Source organism: Poecilia reticulata, linkage group LG9 (assembly GCF_000633615.1).
Source record: "Poecilia reticulata strain Guanapo linkage group LG9, Guppy_female_1.0+MT, whole genome shotgun sequence".
NCBI classification, from domain to species: Eukaryota; Metazoa; Chordata; class Actinopteri; order Cyprinodontiformes; family Poeciliidae; genus Poecilia; species Poecilia reticulata.
Window position 1 is genome coordinate 22,714,838 of NC_024339.1, and position 20,747 is coordinate 22,735,584.

General features: G+C 39.2%; 1 protein-coding gene across 1 annotated transcript; it reads right to left on the minus strand.

Moving 5' to 3' along the window:
- Positions 1-12,698: 12,698 nt before the first annotated feature.
- mvk (mevalonate kinase) lies at positions 12,699-20,695 on the minus strand. The gene is made up of 10 exons (XM_008418715.1): positions 20,329-20,695; positions 19,692-19,839; positions 19,271-19,415; positions 17,881-18,036; positions 17,335-17,438; positions 17,128-17,173; positions 16,884-16,974; positions 16,345-16,464; positions 15,994-16,147; positions 12,699-13,402 (listed from the first exon to the last, which is right to left on the minus strand). The coding sequence occupies exons 1-10, from the start codon at positions 20,404-20,406 to the stop codon at positions 13,251-13,253; spliced, it is 1,194 nt and encodes a 397-aa protein (XP_008416937.1). The 5' UTR covers positions 20,407-20,695; the 3' UTR covers positions 12,699-13,250.
- Positions 20,696-20,747: the final 52 nt, after the last annotated feature.

Consider the following 20,747-nt stretch of genomic DNA (forward strand, 5'->3'; position numbering starts at 1 on the left):
TATATATATATACATATATAATATATATAAAATTTGTATGTATTTATTATTATTATTTATTTATTTATTTATTTATTTATTTATTTATTTTTGTCATAGTACCCCCAAAAATGTAAAACTACTTTCACCCCTGTTTATTAGAGAACATTAGAGAGAAAACAGAATCACAACAACCAACACCTACGACAGACAGGCCGCGGAGAAAGTTTTGGAGAAGTTAAATGAGTTAGGTTAAAAACAATATCCTAAATGTTGAACAGAGCTCAGGTCAATCCATCATCTGAAAATGGAGACAGTATAGAACAATTACAAACCTACAAACTAATGAAGAGTCAGATAACAGAGAATTAATCAGAAAAACATCCAGGAAATTTCCCATAGTAAGGGGAGCAGTTGGTTTGGTTTCCAAAAATCAGATCTTTATTGCTGCAAATGAAGCCACTGTTGAAGGACAGTTTCAGAAAGTCTAATATGTATTTATTTTACCAAAGGCTATATAGGGGATACGGCATTATGGGAGTCTTCTATAATCAGATGAGACTCATATGGACTCTTTGGTCAACGTGTAAGACGTGTGTCTCAAAGAGTTAACACTGCACATCATCCTGAACACACCATCCACCATGGTTGAACATAGTGGTGCAAAACACCAGAGGCTGGGTCAGAGGTTAACCTAACCGCAGGATTAGTCAGAGCTACAATGACACAGATTATATCAAAGCATTTAGATGTGTTATAATGGCCCAGTTAAAATCCAGATGTACATCCAATAAAGAATAAAGAAAAATCTGTGGTAAGGCTTGAAAATGTATCTCCACTAAATCTCTATCTGGTCTGACTGAGTTTGAGCTGTTTTGCAAAAAAAAATAAAAAAATAAATAGAAAATACAACAATGATGGGAAAAAAAATTTCTGTCTCTATGTGCTCCATGCTGGTAGAGACATACCCTAAATCACCCTAAATCACTCTCAGTAATTGTAGTGAAAGGCGGTTCTGTAAGATATTGACTGATCTAAATACAAACACGCTACACTTTTCAAATTTCTATTCGTGCAAAACATTACGGGTATGAATATTTTTGCAAGACTCTGTGTGTAAAATCTACACGCTGCAGATGAAAGACAAAAGAAGAGGCCTGGAGAAATCTGAACGCTGGCTGTTCTTTTTACCCAATCACAACATTTCCATCATCCCTGTCGACGAGGCTCAGTGGCAACGAAAACAACCGCTCTCCATTTCCTGTCCTCCTCTCAGCAGCTGTCACTGTCATCACCTTCCGCCCCTGCCGTACCCTCTCCACACCTCCTCCATTTTAGCAGTAATCATCAGGCCATGCAAATCCCGAGCACTGAGAGGTTCGTGTTGCCCTCTCTGGGACATCCTCTCCCAGCTGCCTGGGCCCTTGAGTTGACCACCCAGGGGAAGGGAAGAGGAAGTCATTACCACTATCACAGTCAGACACTGGCCCTACACTGTCAGACAAGCCCCTCCAACTCATAAAGTCCTTGACAACTTCACTAAAACATCCAATTTCAGTCGGAGCCCATTTATAATGACAAATAGAAATCAATCACTCTAACCACTGCACATTCCTGCTGAATTTGTCTGCCTATTTGACTGCCCAAAATGGCCTTGGAGAGAAAAAAGAAAAAAAAAAAGGAAGAAGAATCCTTTCCTCTAGTACCAGTATCCCATCCATCCACGTCTCCGGGATATTCATAATTCATCATCTTCGATTCCTGACATCTGCCACTGATTGTGACGACGGGTTGGCTGGAATTAGGCACTCCTGGGAGCAGCGGTAATGTGCTGGTGGGCCATCGCCTGCCGCCCGGCTGAGGAGGGGCTGCGGGGCAGGGTGGAGGACGGAGGCCGGCAGCAGCAGGAGCCTTTCACACTCCTAATGTGTAATTAGGAGCCATTTTGGAGCACTGCCTTCCTGCTCTGAAATTAGCTGCCTTTTATTAATCAGCCAGGCCAGTTCGCCGGCACGATGGGTCTCCCTATAATCTAACTCGAAATGTTGCTCTTAATTACAAAGGGGGGAGAGACAGCGAGGAGAGGGGCAGCAGCTCCTGCATGATCCCCATGGGTTTAATTTCTGCCCTGCAGAACACAGACTAAATGAACATTAAGGCATTACAGTCAACATGCTACGCTAGAAATAGCAGTCAGTGTTTTACCTCTCATTCATTTAGCTCCAGCAAAAAAAAAAAAAAAAAATGTAATTCCTGCATTCGGTATGCTTCATATACAGAAATTAAACTTTATACCGAGCATACAAGGAGAAAAAAAAACTCTCAGATTTACTCCGTCTGCTAAATCATTTGCATGTGCCCAATGTCAGCTCCACTTGAATGAGAGATCATACATAATATGCGATTACAAGCACCAGTCCTCCTTCGGCGAGCTAAGTGCTGTGACCCTGACCACGCTCATCAGTGTTGATGCCCTGATGACTGCAGATGAGAGGCACGTACACTTCACTATTTAATCTCTGTAGTCGGGACTTTTTCTTTTCTTTTCATTACACATTTAATGGAAAGATCAGAAGCTCATCCAGAGCGATACAGGCAGGGAAAACTATCTCTGGATTACATAAAAGCCTTTAAAAAAAAAAAGGACATCTGCAGTAGCTGAGTCCTTCACTGATTGAAAGATTTCTTTTTTTTTCTAATTTCCTTAACTTCTTAAAAGTTCATCTAAAAGTTGTAATATTTTTTTTAATACTGTCAGTTTAACAGCATAACAAATACTACAAACAGACAGCTACTTTGCATTATAAAGGGTAAAAAGAGTTGCTTGTCAAACTTTTTACTCTTGCGTTTTTCTAATTATCATTAAAATATCCGAAAGTAACCATTCCTTTATGAAGTCAAAGCTTCAAATGCAAGATGGGAAACATTCTCTTTTGACAATTAATTGTAGGCTAATTGCTTATCAAACAGTCACCTCATTACCCCAAAACCTAGATATAACGTCTAGTCAAAGAATCATATGGATAAAATTTAGATATTATTTTATTTTTATTTTTAGTCTAAATCTGATGAAGGTGTATGAATGATTTGGGGCTTATCTGTAGATGCCAACAATTTACTTTGCATTTAAGACATAAATTTGAACAGCAAACTATCGTAAGTTACTCAATGCACCAGGAGTCATATTAACAGAAACTAAAGAATTTACATCAGTGTAATGATAAAGTCCAAATTAGAGCCACAAAAGCAACATAAATCAGATTCAGCATTCATAACTCATGTGTAGACATGAGGCAACCCAAACTGAGCTCTTGACAAGCATTACCACAGGGATCTAGCTTGTCAGTGAAAAACTGGTTTGATGTAAAGCCACAACCTTCAGATTTTTAATAACAGCTCTCTGTTATTACATGATTAAGATTTTTTGGACAAAACCTTTTAAAACAAAAGCAATATGAAACAACATGTCTTGTGTTCACTTCACAAAACAACCTCTACAAAATGAAAATATTTATTGGCTAGCTGTATAGCACTGACATTTACAGATTAGTGGATAGACTAAGTGAACTAAGCACTACAGGTCATTCTGACCGTCTTTGATCGGGACGCTGTTAGTGAAAGTTAACCAGTTCTGTCTCAACGAACAGCTTGAAACTGAAGAAGAATGGAAGACACTTAAAAGACAGCTGTGTTTTATTCAACATTTTGCAACATGTCTGCAATTTATTAAGGTTGCCAAACAGCGAGAGAGAGAGAGAGAGAGAGAGAGAGAGAGAGGGAAAGAGGAGAAGAGAGAGAGAGAGACTCTAAGAGGTCGCAGAAGTTCAATAATTGTTTTTTGAGTTAAACATTTATTAAGTTTTTTCTCTTTTTCTTTAGTTGCTTTAGAACTGATCAAATTGACAAAAAAAATGTATATACTAAAAACTGAATGTGGAAAACGTAAAACATCTGATAGTTAATTACTTTTTGGACTATGTGGAATAATTTCCGACAGTCACATATTTTGGTAGCTAATCAAAGCTACCAAAATATGCTGCCTTAAAATTGCTCTTCAAATAATGTAATCCTCCTGTATTTGAATGCAATCAAGCGAAGATGACGACTTGTGTGTTTGTAGTGTTTCTACAACGCTCAATCCACGTTTATGAATATTGTAGCACCAGTCATCCCTATAATCTTTGAGAAAAAGAATGCATGAAAGAAAACGCGACCTAATCTATGAACATTTTTAACTTTAGTAAAAATTTCTTGCGTTGCTGAGGGCTCTCGGCTGATTAACAAACAAGGAGTGGATGATTGGCCCCCTTCTTTAACGTGTTGGCATTGCAGCAGGGCAATCACGCTCTGCAAAGCTGAGACCACTTTAGCTTTTAGCATAATAACCATACTATCCTGCTTGTTAGGCCTTAGGGCAGAAAAGAAAACAACACAGATTGTGAGATTCAAAATCAAGCTACAAATATTAAAAAAAAAAAAAAACTGTAGATTTTCTATTTTAAAGTTTAGTTTGTCGGTACTATCCATTAACTATTTGGAACATTTAAAATAAAAGTAGCTGGATGCTGCGGTAAACCAGATTATTTGACTTTCAAGCTATAAAACCAGAGCACTACCTGTAAGCCGAAACATGAACTAAAATACTGCAGAGCCCAGTAATAATTTTCCTCCTGTTCATCATGGGAGCTTTCAGATTAATCAAATATGGTGCTCATATCGGCCTCCGTCCTCTTCATCAGCACCAATCACTGAATCCTGAGACGAGCCTTCTTTTCTCTCGGGGAAAGGAGCGACAGAAATAGTCATTTTAATGGAAGAAGAAGCGCTGCAGCGGTTGAAGTGTTATAATTAGCATTCAGAGTGAAAGTGGGATTATGTGACCACTGGCTGGGAGCTTTTAGGTTCTGGCCCAGTGGACACAGAAAGTGGACTCCCCAGGGAGCAAGACATGCTGGGTTTGAGAGGGGTTACTGGACTGTGCTGTCTCTCTGACTGTGAACCACTGGGGACCAGAGCGGAGGCGCCTGATGGTGCACTGAAGCCTGAGTGCGACACCTGGGCTGTCCGTCATGGCCGCGAACGCTGACAACGTGACACTTGACAGGATGGGAGTCGAGGCTGCAACAGTAGAAGTCAGGACCCGGCTGACAGAGAGGATGAAAGGCGTGCAGATCAAACTCAATAATTTCAATCCAAACCGGCTTGTCTTCGTCTCCCTCTCGGCTCCATGGCTCAGAGTTCGTGGCCCCTTTAAATAAATCAGGGTTGTGAAGAGGCAGAACCCATCAATTAGAGTTGTTTGACGAGACTGCGTGTGTGTGTGTGTGTTTGTATTAATCAACAGTGTGACAGGCTAAGAAGAGACAGGAGGGAGGGCTGCAGTGCTGGGGAGCTTTAGGAGAAGCTTTGACAAACGGCCTTAAAGATGAATTTCCCAGTCTCCCTTGCTAAACTAAACTGATATCCAATTATGTCCCCCACACAGACAAGCAAACGGAGCAGCTGTGAGCAGAAAAAGCTCACATTGTCAGAATTGTCCAGACGCGATGCAGAGAAACGCAGGACCTTGAAGGAGATGTCACAAGGAGGCCAGAGTCAGCTGCTTGAGTGAGCGATGGTCCACACGCTTGCCTGAAAGCATGACATTGCCGAAGGGGGAAAAACACCATTTTATCATTCAGTGCGATTCGCACCCTCTCTCCCTGTCAAACATGCCATATGTCCCCGTCACAGGTCGTCTTGCTGGCTTATCGAGTGTGACAGGGCTATTCACACACTGCTCCCAATCAGACACTATCTCCTGCAAGAAAAAAAAAAAGAATCACCACCAGAGCACAGTGACGGGCTGTCAGGCGGAGGGCACCAACCTCCACAGGGCCTGTGACTCTGCCCATCTGGGGGGGGGCAAAGGCCAGGGGTTATGCTGGAAGATGGAGCCTGGGTGTCCCCACAAGCCAAGAGCTGCTTCAAGCTCAGAATTTTTTTTCTTTTGATATTCAGTCTTCAACAAGACAGAACTTTATTTATTGTTAGGGGGAAAAAATGGTCCTCAGAGCTGCCTTTGAAACAATCGATCAACATGACATTGATAGCCTAAAACACAGCGCTGGATTGTGTGGCGCTGTGAAGGATTGCTTACAGTCTTACTTATCGGATTGTGACATTTTGGAAAAATAATTCTGAGCAAAAAAAAGAGCACATGTGGGGCTTGTCAAGGATCCATTCTCAGATCATTTTTATTCAACATTGACTTCTACTCCCAGCTCAGATTATAGGATACGACCAAATATCTTATCGCGCATTATGACGCCCAACTTTACATTTCCACAGTCCTGTACAGTCACTGAGTGGGTCCCCAATATCTATACAATCACGGATCAGAATTTCTTCCATGTAAATGCAACAAAAGTCATTATTAGTATGTAAAAGGTAAAGTTGGAGATCAGCGCCCAACTAGCCTCAGTGAGGCTTGAAACCAGAAAACATGAAATAAATTTCTTTTTTTGTTATTAGGTTTGAGGTTTCTCAATAGTCCTATCATTAGATGTTATTTAATACCTATATGCTACCCCTAATCAGATTATTATCAGATTATAGGCTAATATAGCATTTGTCATACTAATGACATGTATTTCAGTGCCATCGCACAACCGCACTTCCTTACAGTCATTGAGTGACTGTGTTTTAATGTCATTGAGATGATGTGTAAGAATTTTTAATTCAAGTATATCAGTATAAAATGCTGACGTCAAAGTTCTGGGCCCCAAAAAACACAAAGTGAAAAGTCAGCACTCGACTCAATGAGGCTAAAGACCATAGAGTAAGAAATCTGGGCGATGACCTAAATTTTAACATCAACATGTTCATGACTAAATAATTATCATCTTATCTCATTATTGTTATTAGATGCTCATTATCTTATTAAAAATGCAATGCAGCCAGGAGAAAGGCAGAAAACCAATACTTTTATTTTGACCAGTTTGTCATAATGGTGCATTTGAATCCATCAGTCCCTGCAACTCAAAATGATGCGGTCAAGACATTGATCCACACTAGAAGGGAATCATATAACATCAGTCCACAAGTCACTTTTTATTCAATTTTCAGTGTAAAAATACCACGACATGTTGTGGGCTTGAATACTTTTCAGAGTTGATGGTCAGGTAGAAACCATCTGGACCTCTCAGGTCTTCAAAGATTTGTTTATTCAAAGATCCAGTTACCAGAACTTAAGATGTGGCACCATTTAGTTTGTATGCTTTTGAGTTCCCTGATAAACTGAGATGTTTTAAAAAATAAATAAATAAATAAATTACTGGATAAAACAACTATACTACTGTAGCATTAATATTTTATCATGAAAAGTGGTTAAAACCGAGTCAACCATCCTGCTCTTTCAGTAGTCTGCATCCGTGTGATATGGCTGGTTGCGAAAGTGAGGCAGGTTATTTGCCTGACAGGAAACAGGGGAAGTATGTAAACCTCACACAGGGAATCTGCTCACCAGACAATTTTCCTAACCAGTAGACCATAGAGGCCCCCTTATGCGTTACGCCAACCTGTGGCTACAAGTCAGGAGAGGCAGAGGTCACAGAAATCCACACACGCCTTGCCTCAGACGCGCCTAAGTTTCAGAGTCGACAAATGAACACTCGGGATGCCCGGGATTTTTAGTGGTACTTAGCTGCTTGGCTCCAAACACAATAACACTGTAGATGCTGAATATATTCTCTAAGTGAGCAATCAGTTGCAAAGTGGGCTGAAAATTGCACTTATCTTCACCATGATGATATGCATAGAGAAATAAATCAGAAGATGGAGCTGAGGGGCGAGAGGGGACGGTGGCATCACTGGATATGTCCCATGTTAAAAAAGCAACATGATTTGGTGTCTAAACTCCTCAGGAAAAAAAAAGAAAGAGCCAAAACCATCCTATTGCGATTTTTTTTTTTTTATAGGAGAGATTTCTGTGAAATGATTGCTAATCTATGCAAAAAAGCAATCAGTGACTCATTCATAATGCATGAGCAACGAGATACCAATTTTGCCACGGCTTTCAGATTATTAGATGTTATCACCAATGCAGCAGATGAAATATGAACACTCCTACCTGTTTCTTTGTAATTATAAGACTGCAACGGTCCAGACATGCTTGTGTGCTGCACAGGAGGGGGAGCAAAATGTGAAGAAACATACAGACAGACAGACCATCAGATTGAACATCCATTACTATCCGACTGCAGATAGCTCTAGATGGGAATATTTGTTTCTAACAGCTTTATGCATCCATTTGGGTCGTGATTTATCAACCTAAAAGCCGCAGTTTTAAGTACATCTGGCTGACATTTTAATGGTCCATCAATCACATTATGTCACGTGATAACGTTTTGAGATCATCCTCCTCTGAGCCGCGGTGAGGATGGTGGGGTAGGGGGGGGATCCGATAAATTGGCTGCAATCCCAGGGAAATTATGAGAACCTATTTCAAATTCAAAGTGAGTTCATAGTATGAATGTTAGATAAGCTGCTTCTCAAATTAATGCAAATCAAATTTCATTGAGGATGTTTTTGTTTTGCATTATAGACACACATATGCTAAATATATTCCTGTGCCAGTATCTGAGCTTCAGCTAAAAACCAGAGCAAAACAAAAAACAAATCCTGTTTGGATTATTAGACTCATTTTTTAAAAATATTTCTGTTAAGACAAACTGTGTCTCATGTAGGGTTGCTACATGAGACACAGTTTGTCTAAATTTACAATATTTTCAAGATTAAAAATTAGCTCAGAAATACTAAGCTATACTTTATGCGAAAATGCTAAACACCACCTGTAACAATTGGTGGCATCTCTTGTAAAGATGCCTAAAAGATATGTAAAAATAATTCATTTTATTGCAACAGTATAATTTTTTTTTTTTTTTTTTTTTTTACATTCGCCATTATTGTGCGTTTCAACAAAATCCAAATGTTATGACCCCACAGAGAAATATTTGATCAAATACAAAATCCTTCTTCTACGGCCTGCTCAATCCCAGATGTGAGTCGAAGAGAAGAAAGTAAAAGAAAGGGTCCAATACTCTGAATCTCTGTGATCTAGTAAGACTGTGCAGAGGAATGATCCCTTCTCTGTGTGCTCCAGTCTTAAGGAAAGTTACAGGAAAGTGCTTCTATTAATAAACGGAGAGGATTAGCAGTGGTGGCGATGGCAGTTGCAGCAATGAATTTCTGAGATTTGCTTTCCCACTGAATAAATGTACTTATGTCAAACGTTGGATTTCAGTAAGAAAAAGAGAGAGTGAGTTTATTCTACTGTAACAAAGAACATTTTATACTTAAAGATTTACTAAACATCTCTAGCATTGTGGTCTCTTCTAACCCAAGAACATGTACTTAACAAGTTTAAAGGTTTGTTCAGCCCAGCGTTCAGCAGCTCCCACTGACACGGAGACTGGCAGACTGTAGCAAAGCCTTCATTCCTCTTTGTTTTATTTGAACAGAAAAAAAAAATTATAAAAATCCACACACCTGACTTTTAAAACTTGAGTGTTAATGTGTCTGAATAGCACCTGGAAGCCTTGTGAAAGGCACTGGCAGATCTCATGCTTTTACATTCGGGGGAAAGTCTGACAAGGGATTTTCTCTTAAAACGGAGCACAGAGAGGATGAAGGGTGGTATAAAAATCAATGAGGCTTTTCAAAGGTAACATGAAAACCGAGCGCCTTAGACTGCAATTAAAAAACATACTACTGCCGGCGCTGGAGAGATGACGGAGTGTGTTGCACATGCCCTCGACTCCGTGGGATCAATTCTGGGATCAATACTCAGACATGATACAATTCCATAATGGAAACAGGGACATGGAGAGGAGGTGTCGTGCGTTTTCAGATATTTACAATTGTGCAGCTCCGTCTGTTTCTGAGGGATAACAGAAACCCAGCTCTAGACATAACAGATCCTCCAGGTTGAAACCTCACTTTAAATGTTTTGGCTACGTTTAGGACCGCTAAAACAGGCTCCCGGCCCAGGAGAGCCAGAGGGGGTCAGAGGGGGGCGTGGACCCACAGAGTCTCGCAAGATAAAGTTGAGACATGACAAGGATGGGAAAGATTAAATAAAGTTTTCAAATCAAAACTTTGATATTTTAGTTACCTGGTCAACTGATATGCTGTGAAAGTTTGGCTGTATCTTAAAAATAAAAATCTAGCAGGAAATGATTAAATGACACATAAACATCCAGAGAAGACATTTGCTTAGCTCTGGTCAGTGTGGAAATGGAGTTCAGCCCATAAATGAGATCCCGCAAAAGCCCCAAGTTCTGGAGCCAAAACTGTTTGACTGGATGTGAGGTTGAGATCTGCTGTCTGTGGGGACAAACTTCATCTCATCCATTCATATGAAAGGGTTTGGTTCAGTTCAGCACATATTTGTTTAGTCTGAAGATTATAACAGAGATGATAGCTACAAAAAATTTACATTATGCAACTTCAAAGTGTAAAATGAGCTGCATTTTTAAACATTCACTGCATCAATCTCAAATATTTATTTTAAGTTGGGTCAACAGAAGTTTATAGAAGAATATCTAAACCAGCGAGTACAATCCTTGAGTGTTTTTTTTTTTAATGTTTTTTTAAAGGGGTGAATTTTGTAATCCTAAAACCTCTGAACAGAAGAATGTTTAAAAGTTTTTTTTTCTTATATATTGCGTAAATTTAATATTTTAAATTTACCTTTGCAAAAGGGGAAGCTCATATCAAAATGCTAGAGGTTGCTTTGTTAGAGGAGTTTGGTGATAATTCCTGTTTTATCAAAAGATACTCTTGGTTTGACTCTTGGGTGCAATGTTGTTGGGCAGCTTTAAGAATATTATTTTTAGCAAATACCTCCCAATTGGCAGTAAATTTATTGCACACATTTATGAAGTGGTCAGGCTTTACCTGCACGGTTGGATGTATGGGCAAATGGGGGCATAGATGAACTTATTGATGCAACATTTAGACAATGGAACAGGAAACTAAGACTTTAAAACACAACCATACATATTTATTATTATCCACACCTACAGAATGCTTCAAGAAAATCCCAGACTTCTCTAAACTGCATAGGAACCCCGTAAAAATTATTTCTGACAGCATTCTCACATCCTGCTGTCTTATTCGGACCCCTGCCTCTGACGCGGACCGCCAACCTCCTACTTAGCAAAAGGGCAAACAGCCCCAGGAGGATCATCCAGCTCATGATGACAGAGAGGAGCTTGTGATGTTGACTGTGCCTCTGTCACCGTGTTCCTACACACGCTGATGGGGAACGGTTGCCTAAATGTCCCCCGTCGAGGCCGTTTCCTCATCAGCCTCTGACACACATACGGCGTAAAAACGCACAAAACAGGCACTTTCCACAATAACAGAGACAAATGCTGATCTATGGATGTGAATGGAGCTGTACACTGAAATCCCCATTAGCAAAACCACTGGACATCGGCTTCATGATATCTTGTCAGTCAGGTCTAATTCTGCATTCAGTCTTAATGGTTCCTGACAAGTCTCTCACCAGTTGACACGGGACCAGAGGGAATGCGCCACAGTGAGCAAGACCACTCAGCAAATTCCCATTTAGCATTTCATTCCTCCTGCTTGGACAAAATGAATTATTCATTGCCGTTTCGCTCACACAGATTTATACAGACAAAACTCCCTCAAACACCCAAAATGTTAAATGATTTTTACATACCCCCCCCCCCCTCTTCTCTGCCCCACTGCAAGGGCAGCTCACAGTTCCTACTGTATTTCTGGAAATCTGACATTCTTCCTCTTTATCCTTGACCCCCTTTCCTCACCCCCATGGTTATCTGAAATAATCCCAGGCCCTCCTTAGATTCTATTCATCAGAGCAGAAAGAAGCCGGCACTGACACTGATATATATAAAAAAATAAAAAATACCATCTGTGCCTCACTCGGGCAAAAAGGACTGAAAGAAAATGAGAGAAAATAAAAAGAGGGGTTTCAAATAAAACTGGCTTCGTTGTGTCCCCTCTTGTCTGCCACCCCCCACTTGTTTGCTCCGACCCTCAGCTATTCTTGCCTTCCCGCCCTCCTCAATGCCATTTCAATTGAGAAGCGCAGTGGTAATTAAATTCCAGCAGGGGTTAGGAGCAACTGTGCAGCACGCTGACAGGGGGGTTGCCCTGACATAAAGATGACACAATTCAAGAGGACAGAGAGGGCAGACACAGAGAAAGGGTGGGTGAGTGCGACGGGCGCGTGTGTGTGTGTGTGAGAGGGGGCAGGGGGGATTGCGGGTGGGGTGACGAATGTCGTTTATTCACGTACGCAGCCAGATTTGGACTTCTCAATCTTCATGACATTTGAAAGAACAAAAAAATGAAATGGATATTCACTCCCACGGTGACCTTTTCCCCAAATCGGGGGGGTTATTCCAGACAGATCCGTCAGCTGCGCTATTTGCAGCATATTTTGCAATGCTTAAAAGGATGAGCAATAAAGTGGCGGAGAATTTGGAAAAGCTGTTGTGTGTCTGTGTAACTCGGAGGGACGCTGTTTGTTGTTTATTCACAGTACAGTGATGCTAATCCAGATCCTCCAGAGAGGCCGCACACGCCTGCTGTCCTCCTTTCTGCAACCTTCATTAGCAAAACAACACAACCTGTTAGTCTTTAACTTGATAAATAAAACCGCAAAATGATTTAGAGGCTGAAGATTTTCACTTTAAACATCACTTTAGACATCAATTAGTTTTTTTTTTGGTTTGTTTTTTTAATATTCAATCTGGCATGCATCAATTTCCAGAACAAATCCTTCATTTGAACTTACAAACTTTTTTTTTTGTAACTGATGTGTCCTGAAAAGAAATCACTCACACAGCTTTATTACATTCACTAAAGCAGTTTTTAACCCTGTTAAAATTATAGAAGTGAGGATTTAATGTTATTAAACTAATCCATTAAAGTATTATTTTTATCCTGATTCATTAAAACAATATGTGCCACTCTGCTGCCATCTAGTGTACAGATACATCATTGCATGTAATTTTGCTCCAATTGCAAAAAAAGCCCAGTTGATTATAGTGAAGTACACTAAAAAAAAACATCAAGTCCAGTCAAAAAAAAAATCAATTGGAAACACTTTTTTTCCCCTTTTGCTTTCATTCTCTCAGTTCCCATTATTAGTTAAGTATATCAAAGGTTTTGAGACATCAACTAAAGGTCCCACAGTGTACGAATCAGTCTTTTTGTTTAGCCACCAGTAGGCCTCAGTACCGGTTTAAAACCTCCATAATTTCCTCTTTAACAGAGGAAGGGAAGTGCTGCTGCACACCTGGTCCACCAATACTTGTTTCCCAGCAGTCATAGCCACAGTCCCTCAGGTCCTTCATCGTCCCCTGAACAGTCGTTGAATCAGTTTCTGCAAATAAAACCAACAATAATGTCAGCAGACAAGAAAAGTCAGACTAAGATGGTTCCATGAAAGCTTCAAATGTTTCTTAGAGAGGATTAGTGAATAAACAGCATCATGAAGACCACAGAGCACAGCAGACAAATCATGGAGAAAGCTGTGGAGACATTTAAAACATGGATCTGCTTGTAAAACAATATCTTACGTTTTACAGAGCAACTCTCGATCCAACATCCAAAGATGTAAAGAGTATGGGCAAGAACAGGGTTGGGTTATGAAATAATATCCTCAGCGTCAAATATTTTGCAGACCTCTGTTCAAATAAAAACTCCGAAAGAGTGCAGAACAAAGGGAATGTTTAGTTGGGAAAGGAAAGAAGTAATTCAATTTTAAAAAGTTGAATAAACAATCACAAAAAAAAACTGTCAGTTCTAGTGGTTTAACATCACTCAAATGATTGATTTATTTTTTATCACGTTTTAAAATGATTTAATTCTTACAATATTGAACACAAATGAAGTCAAAATGGAAAAGCTTGCAACAAACTCAAAAAACCCTTGATAGTTGTAAAACACCTCACATCCTCTTTCTTTCCATAACAGTCTATCCTGAGGGTGCAGGCGCAGCTTCTACAGACGGAGATAAAATAACTTCTTCTAAGAGCTTTATTATAATGAGCTTTAGAGCAGACAGATGCAAAAGTGTTTAAAATAGCTGCAATTCAAAAACAAAAGCATGAGAAGAAAAAAGTATTTGGAAATCTATTTAGGAGATTGAGAACCTATTAAAATTCAGTAAGCTGCAGGCATAAACAGACTGAAGACAGGATTTCTGATTGGTTCAGTGCATGAGCACACATATGTATATGTGCTTTCTATAATTCCTCTCATCATGCATTGTCCTTACAATCCCTACATCTGAGAAAAGGTGGTGAGTGTCTGTGGAAAACAGAACATTTAATGACACAAAGAGTTTTCCGTAACTAAAAACTGTTAGATTAAACTGAAATTATTAGACAAGTATTTGTAAAGAAAAATGGGCAGAATGGGTTACTATGTATAAGGCAAAAAAAAACACTCAATATGATTGGCAAAGCTTGCCTTAGAAACATAGAGTATGGAGATAAAATGTAATTTTCTTCTGGATGGCTGTTTTGAAAAGACAGATTGATTCATTCCATTGTTTGCTCTGGAATGAATCAATAAAACTTTGGGCTCATCTTGCAGCCAAAGACACAAGGAATGTTTAGTTGGGAAATGAAAGAAGGAATTCAATTAAATAAATAAAAGGAAATTCAGGAAAAAAAAAAAAAAAAGAATGCAACTTTTAAAATTACAAGCATACCTTAAAATCTACAAAGGACAATATCAAGAGGCATGACATGAATGTTCTGCCGTAGCGCCCTCCATTAGCTTGAACATTTTTTTCTCTGATCTTCTGACGATCAGTGCAGGTAAGAAGGCCAAAAGAAATATTACAGAACTAAAAGCAACAACTAAAGCACTCTTTTCTCTATATTGTTTTTCAACCTCAAAATGTCACATTTTTAAGCCAGTCTCAACCATTAAGAATTTTACACACTTTTCTATGACATAGCAGCTTTTTAAGCATATCCTCCAAACTGAACGTGTACCAAAACCACCTGCAAATTTTCCATAAAAGAATGTAATGTTTTCTGGACAGAAAAGATTTGGAATATATCAAACAGATGAGAGGACATTTATAGGCAACACAGGGAAAAGAAAATGGTGTGAGCCCTTTTGTGGGAAAAGTTGGCGAGTTCAGTCTCACCCACTTATTACTCAAAATTTGAGACAATTGGGCATTACAGTCTATGTGAAAGAACACCCCCAAATAACCCAGACAGCTGGAGCAGTCAGTCAGTTTTTCAGGTAAGAAAAGGTTCTTTCACTGTACTTTCTATCGTCTTATGTTAGTACAAAAACTAATTGTCAGATTTCTCCAGATGGCATGATTGAATAAATAAATATTCCATCATGAAACCCAAAATCTGGGTGTAGCAATGGACTCGGAGCTGAACCTTTAGAGACATACAGATAATTAACTGGGTGAACCTTCAGACTGTTTTTCTCCATTAGGTTTGTGTCCCATACATTCATTCACCACTGTGACAGATTACAGACAAAATGAGATTCCTTTGAGGAGCTTTTAAATCAATGGGAAGGTTTCCGGTTTGTTAAGTCTCCAGGCTCCTGTCTCTAAATCAACATTTTGTCTGACTTTTCTTCATGGGATAAAAATCTCCACTTTATGAATTCAAATTCAAGCTGGAGACTTGTTTTGCATTGATGTCACTGTTGATTCGACATAGTAATGTTATCATTCTTTAGTTATTTTCAGTTTTGTTATTGGCTGCCTTTTTTTCTTCCATCTGTATCTTTTTTTATTTAAATATGCCCTAATTTCAGACATAGAAATTGATTAAACTATAAGTGCAAACACAGCTGAAAAGGATAAGTAGAAATTTTTTTGATATATGCTTGTTGAAATGAGTACAAACGTAGCCAGGTATTAGATAGATAACCATTTGAACTGTGCGCGGTTACGACAGCAAATAAAGAACCATTATTGTGCAGCACCTGGTCTCAGGAGTGTGATGCCACAGCCTCCTCCACCTGCTCCTGTAAGCTTGCTGTGAAGTCCTCTAGCCGCTGTAACCTGGCACAACGTGTCTAAAGAAGGATGCCCTACACCAATCACATTCAGATGATGCTGGTTGATGTCAATTAGCTCCTATAAAAAAATTTAATAAAAAAAGCTGTAAAAATACAGGTCATGAGAGATGAACAACAGTATGTTGATGTGAATATTTGCACTGGGGTTCCAGTGTTTTCACCTTTTATTTTATTTATCAAATAAAATTAAATTGTACTTCTGACTACACATTTTCAATACCTATATTTCATTTAAATTACAAAAAAAATCTGTACCTCTAAGATGTTATAGTGGTCTCCTGTGATGGGCTCACAAGTCATCTCTGTTAGGACTTTCTCACAGGTGCAGGAAATGGCATCGACCGAATCCAGCACAGGGATCATGATGGAAGGAAACTGCAGGAGGTCAAAACAAAAACAGGCCAACAACAAAGGCAGATTAACATCTCCTGTATATCTTTTGCACAGAGTTTGTGAAAAAGTAATGTGTTTATGCGTTTAAATTTAGAACTGCACAGCAGATTTCAGTGGACATACTGCACATGGGCAGCACATTTGGCAGGTCTGACTCTGACTGTGTCCAATATTGGCACAACACCGTACAAGCCCAATCTCTGTCCAGGGTGGAAAGCTGCACACCTGCTGGTGTCGCCAAGGCAACGGCACACAGGGGTGCTGGCTAAGAGTTTAATTTTAATGTTTTATGGAGGCACTCAACCCCATGCCCTGGAGTATCAGCCACGAAAAAGCACTGCCTATTATATTAATTATAGTGTCGGCAAGTAACACATGGGGGAGGGAAAACCATTTAGTACCTTGTTAATTTTGTCCTTCACCCTGGCAACAAGTACCTTGGTGCTCCGTGGTACTTTGGTGTTAGTGAGGAGGATTCTCAACAACGGCACCCTGGCAGCAACAAAGATTAGAGAGTTCAGTCACCTCATGATCAGAGGATGATTTTCCAGAGGAAGCTTGATTTTTGTTACTAAAAATATAGAGCATGCATATCTTCCTAAATCGGCTTATTAACCAAAACGTTCATAAGTACTCCAACAGTACCTGCTCAGTGGTATTATCTTTCCAGCTAAAAATCTCAGCATACCACCTATGTGTAGAAAAAAACATTTAAAAGATGATTTTAAATGGTGATATTGTAAACTGTTGATAAAATAATAATAGTATAACTACTGGTATTAAAGGGGGAGACAAAGGGGTGGAGTATAACTTCATGCACCATATGTTATGTTAAACACTTTTCTATCTCACCCCATGTTCCTACAGCATTGTCTACTCCTGAGGGATTTCCGTGAATGATCTTCTCTCCTTGGAAAGCCCAACTGTTGATGAGCTCCAGATCCTCCTGACACCATCTGCAGTCAGTTTACAACAACACAGGGTGCTGCTAAATGAGCAATCACAGAGACAGGTAAACAGTTGTGTGTTTAATTGAATAATTATAGTGGCACTGTTCAGAAGTACAAAGTTTCCACTAGCGATCGCGCGTGTTTTAGATAATCAAACGACGGTTCATTTCAGATTGAAGCTGCAGTACGTAACTTTTTTATGTATTACAATTATCATTATGGCATGATAGTATATGAGACAGATAATCTGTAAAAAAAAATTACAAAAATTAAGCCAACAATACAAAACTTAAACAGTAATCATGATCTTTTCTATCAAATTGCATCAAGTTATTCACTCTGGTCATTTAGAAATTTTTAGACAAAACCTCAGAGACTAATTGCTCTGTTGATGAAAACTACTGCTAAAGTCAAAATCCCAGCCCATACAAGAAAACCTTGTTCTTACCTGCCAGTCTGCTCCCACTCTTTGAGAGGAGTGGGAATGTTTCCAGTTGCACAGAGGAAAGCTGCAGCTAAACACACGGAATAAGCAGCACTTGAGCCCAGTCCTGCTCCGGTCGGCAGCTCTGACCACACAGACACCGTCAGACTGGGCATATCTCTGAAAACAGAATCATAAAACAATGAGTTGGTGTTTAATTAAACTACATACAAATAAAGCTAAGACAAACAGCAACTGTGTTTGTTGTTTATTTTTTTTATTTTTTATTTTATTTGCTAGTACATCACACAAAAACTCAGCTACATCACTGGCTTTATTTTTATTATAGACCAATAATGCAGCCTCACATAGACTACTTTATACAGCAGAAACAAACTTGACATTTCTGTTCATGTCATTTCAGAGTGGTTGCTTTCAGGCAGACAGAAAAATACTCTAAACTAATTGTCCGGTTCTGCTCTCGAGGGGGGAAACCCATCCAGACTTGTTAAAGGGTGCAGAGTGGCCCGGTGCCTGACTCTCATTAGTGGCCATCCTGTCAGAAATCCTTCACCTCGCTCTGACACAGCAGCACTGTGTCAGCGCCGATTAAACCCTCCAACAACCTGCAGCTCTAATGTTCCTGAGAATCTTCCCAGCAGCTCGGGCCGCACAGTTCACCGATCTGACTCTCTTTACCGTCTTTATGCGTGTTTTAATTCATCCAATCAACCTATCCATGTCAATAAAGAAATAAAGGATCACATTAAGGTTGTGAACAAAGAAGGAAAAACTCCAGGCCTGAACGAGTGCAATAAACCTCAAGGCGTGTACTCATCACTTTCTTATATATTCATAGCATTTAGCAACATGAGCACAAGACCATATAATTTACAAAGACCATTACACTCTACCAGGTGTCCTGTCACCCCTTCAAATCATTGAGTTCTACTGTGATATCAATAAAATCTATTTATTAATTCTATTTGAAGTAACCGTTTTGATAGTATTGATGTCAAATTGTACCACCTCTGTCAGAAAACTCTCCCCCTGCTACACATTTTAGATCATCACTCCCCTAATCATATGAAAAAAATAACACAACTAGGACAAATATGGAGCAGAGTGAACATTTCCTTAATAAAATGTTTCTAAAATATACTTTGCAAACAGACACAGTTGGTAGTTGGCATCATCTGACATTTGCAAATAGCAAAAGCTTAACATTATCACATGTTTTGCCTGTGGAAAGACGGCATGAACATCTAACTCATCATTTTGTAGTGACTGGTGCTTTTATTACCATAGATGGCCATGAAATTCAGCAGACCTTAAAAATATGTGAGAAAAAAAATCTGATAGTTTTGATGAGTCTTGTTTCTATAAAATGTGAAGAACATTAGGAATACCTCACCCTGATCCAAAAAGTGACAGGTAGATGTAAAGGAAGGCCAAAATTGCTGAAGTGCTACTGTCTAAATTTCCATTGGTCACGCCAATAAATTCACGCAGTCTCTTCACCAGTTCAGCATCTAGACGTTGCATCTCTCCTTTTTTATCTGTTTGTAATATTTTAAAGAAACAGAAACAATTTAATATGCAGGTGGACAAAACAGACACACATAATTTTCAGCAGTGTATCTATTCTTCAACAAGATAACTGATTAATGTGATGTTTTTTGTGACCAAAGGGGGCCTCTTTAATTGTCTGTGAATGAAAATATATCTGGCAATCACTTGATGCGATCCGAGTACATAACTAAGCTCAAATCTAAAAAGTAAAAATAATCCATCAGTTTGAACTAAATGTGTCAGTGTGAAAAATCTTCTCTTACCACTTAAAAATGACGTCAGCTGTTTCAGTTCGGACAACTCCCAGCAGACAAATGTGTCTATATTAGGTAGGTTAATGCAAACTTTGCCATCAGACCTCGCTTTCAACTGCAAATATGTTCTCAGGTTTAAACTTACAGCAAGAGCCACCTGCAACAACAAACATACAAGTCAGTTCACATTTCACAGTACTACAATACTAAAAATCAGGAGTGTAATTAGACCATTTTATATCCAAGCTAGCCCCAGTTGTCAGGGTTGGTGGAAGCCCTCATCAGCTTTCCCTCTTGGTATTTCAACTTTTAAGACATTTCTGTTAGTTTTTCCAAAATCAAACAGAAAAATTCATAATTCAACTGCATTAGGCACAGTTGCATTTTAAATGTTATGTCTGATTTTAATGCCTTATGAAACAACAGACTGAAAAACTACATGTCATGTTGCAACAGTGTTTTAAAATATCCCATACGAAATAAAGAGTCACAATTGCGACGTAATCAGAACTAGTATGATGTAAATCAAACCTTTTCCACACAATTTAATATTACTAATAAAAATACACGAACGTAAAAGCTTTCAAAATGTTAATCTTAGCTGACAGCATCCTAGTTTGGTTTTAAATGTGTGTTAGTCTCATACCTTTCCATGAACAACAGCGTGTTCCCCGTGGAGGATCGCCTTTCCAGGAGCAGAAATCAGACAGTCTCGCACCTCCATCTTTCTGGCAGCTTCCACAGCCTGAAATCTTCTCAAGTTCAACTTTTCACTTACAGTGTTACCACAGACAGGCTTAGCTGACGTTAATCCGCTGAGGTAGCACAAACAAGGCAATGGTTTAAACCTACAAATATGTGGTTTAATTTCATGAATAACAGAATAAAGTTTGAAGAATTTAACAATGCATTTTTGTGACTAGGCACCAGTCTAACGCTCTGAACACTAATTTATCAATGCAACTAAAAACACAGTTTACGCATAGCTACATGCATTATGTGGACTACCCTACGCTTCGCCTCAGGACCCAATCACCGCTTCAGTTGCCTCAACACGTTTCCTTC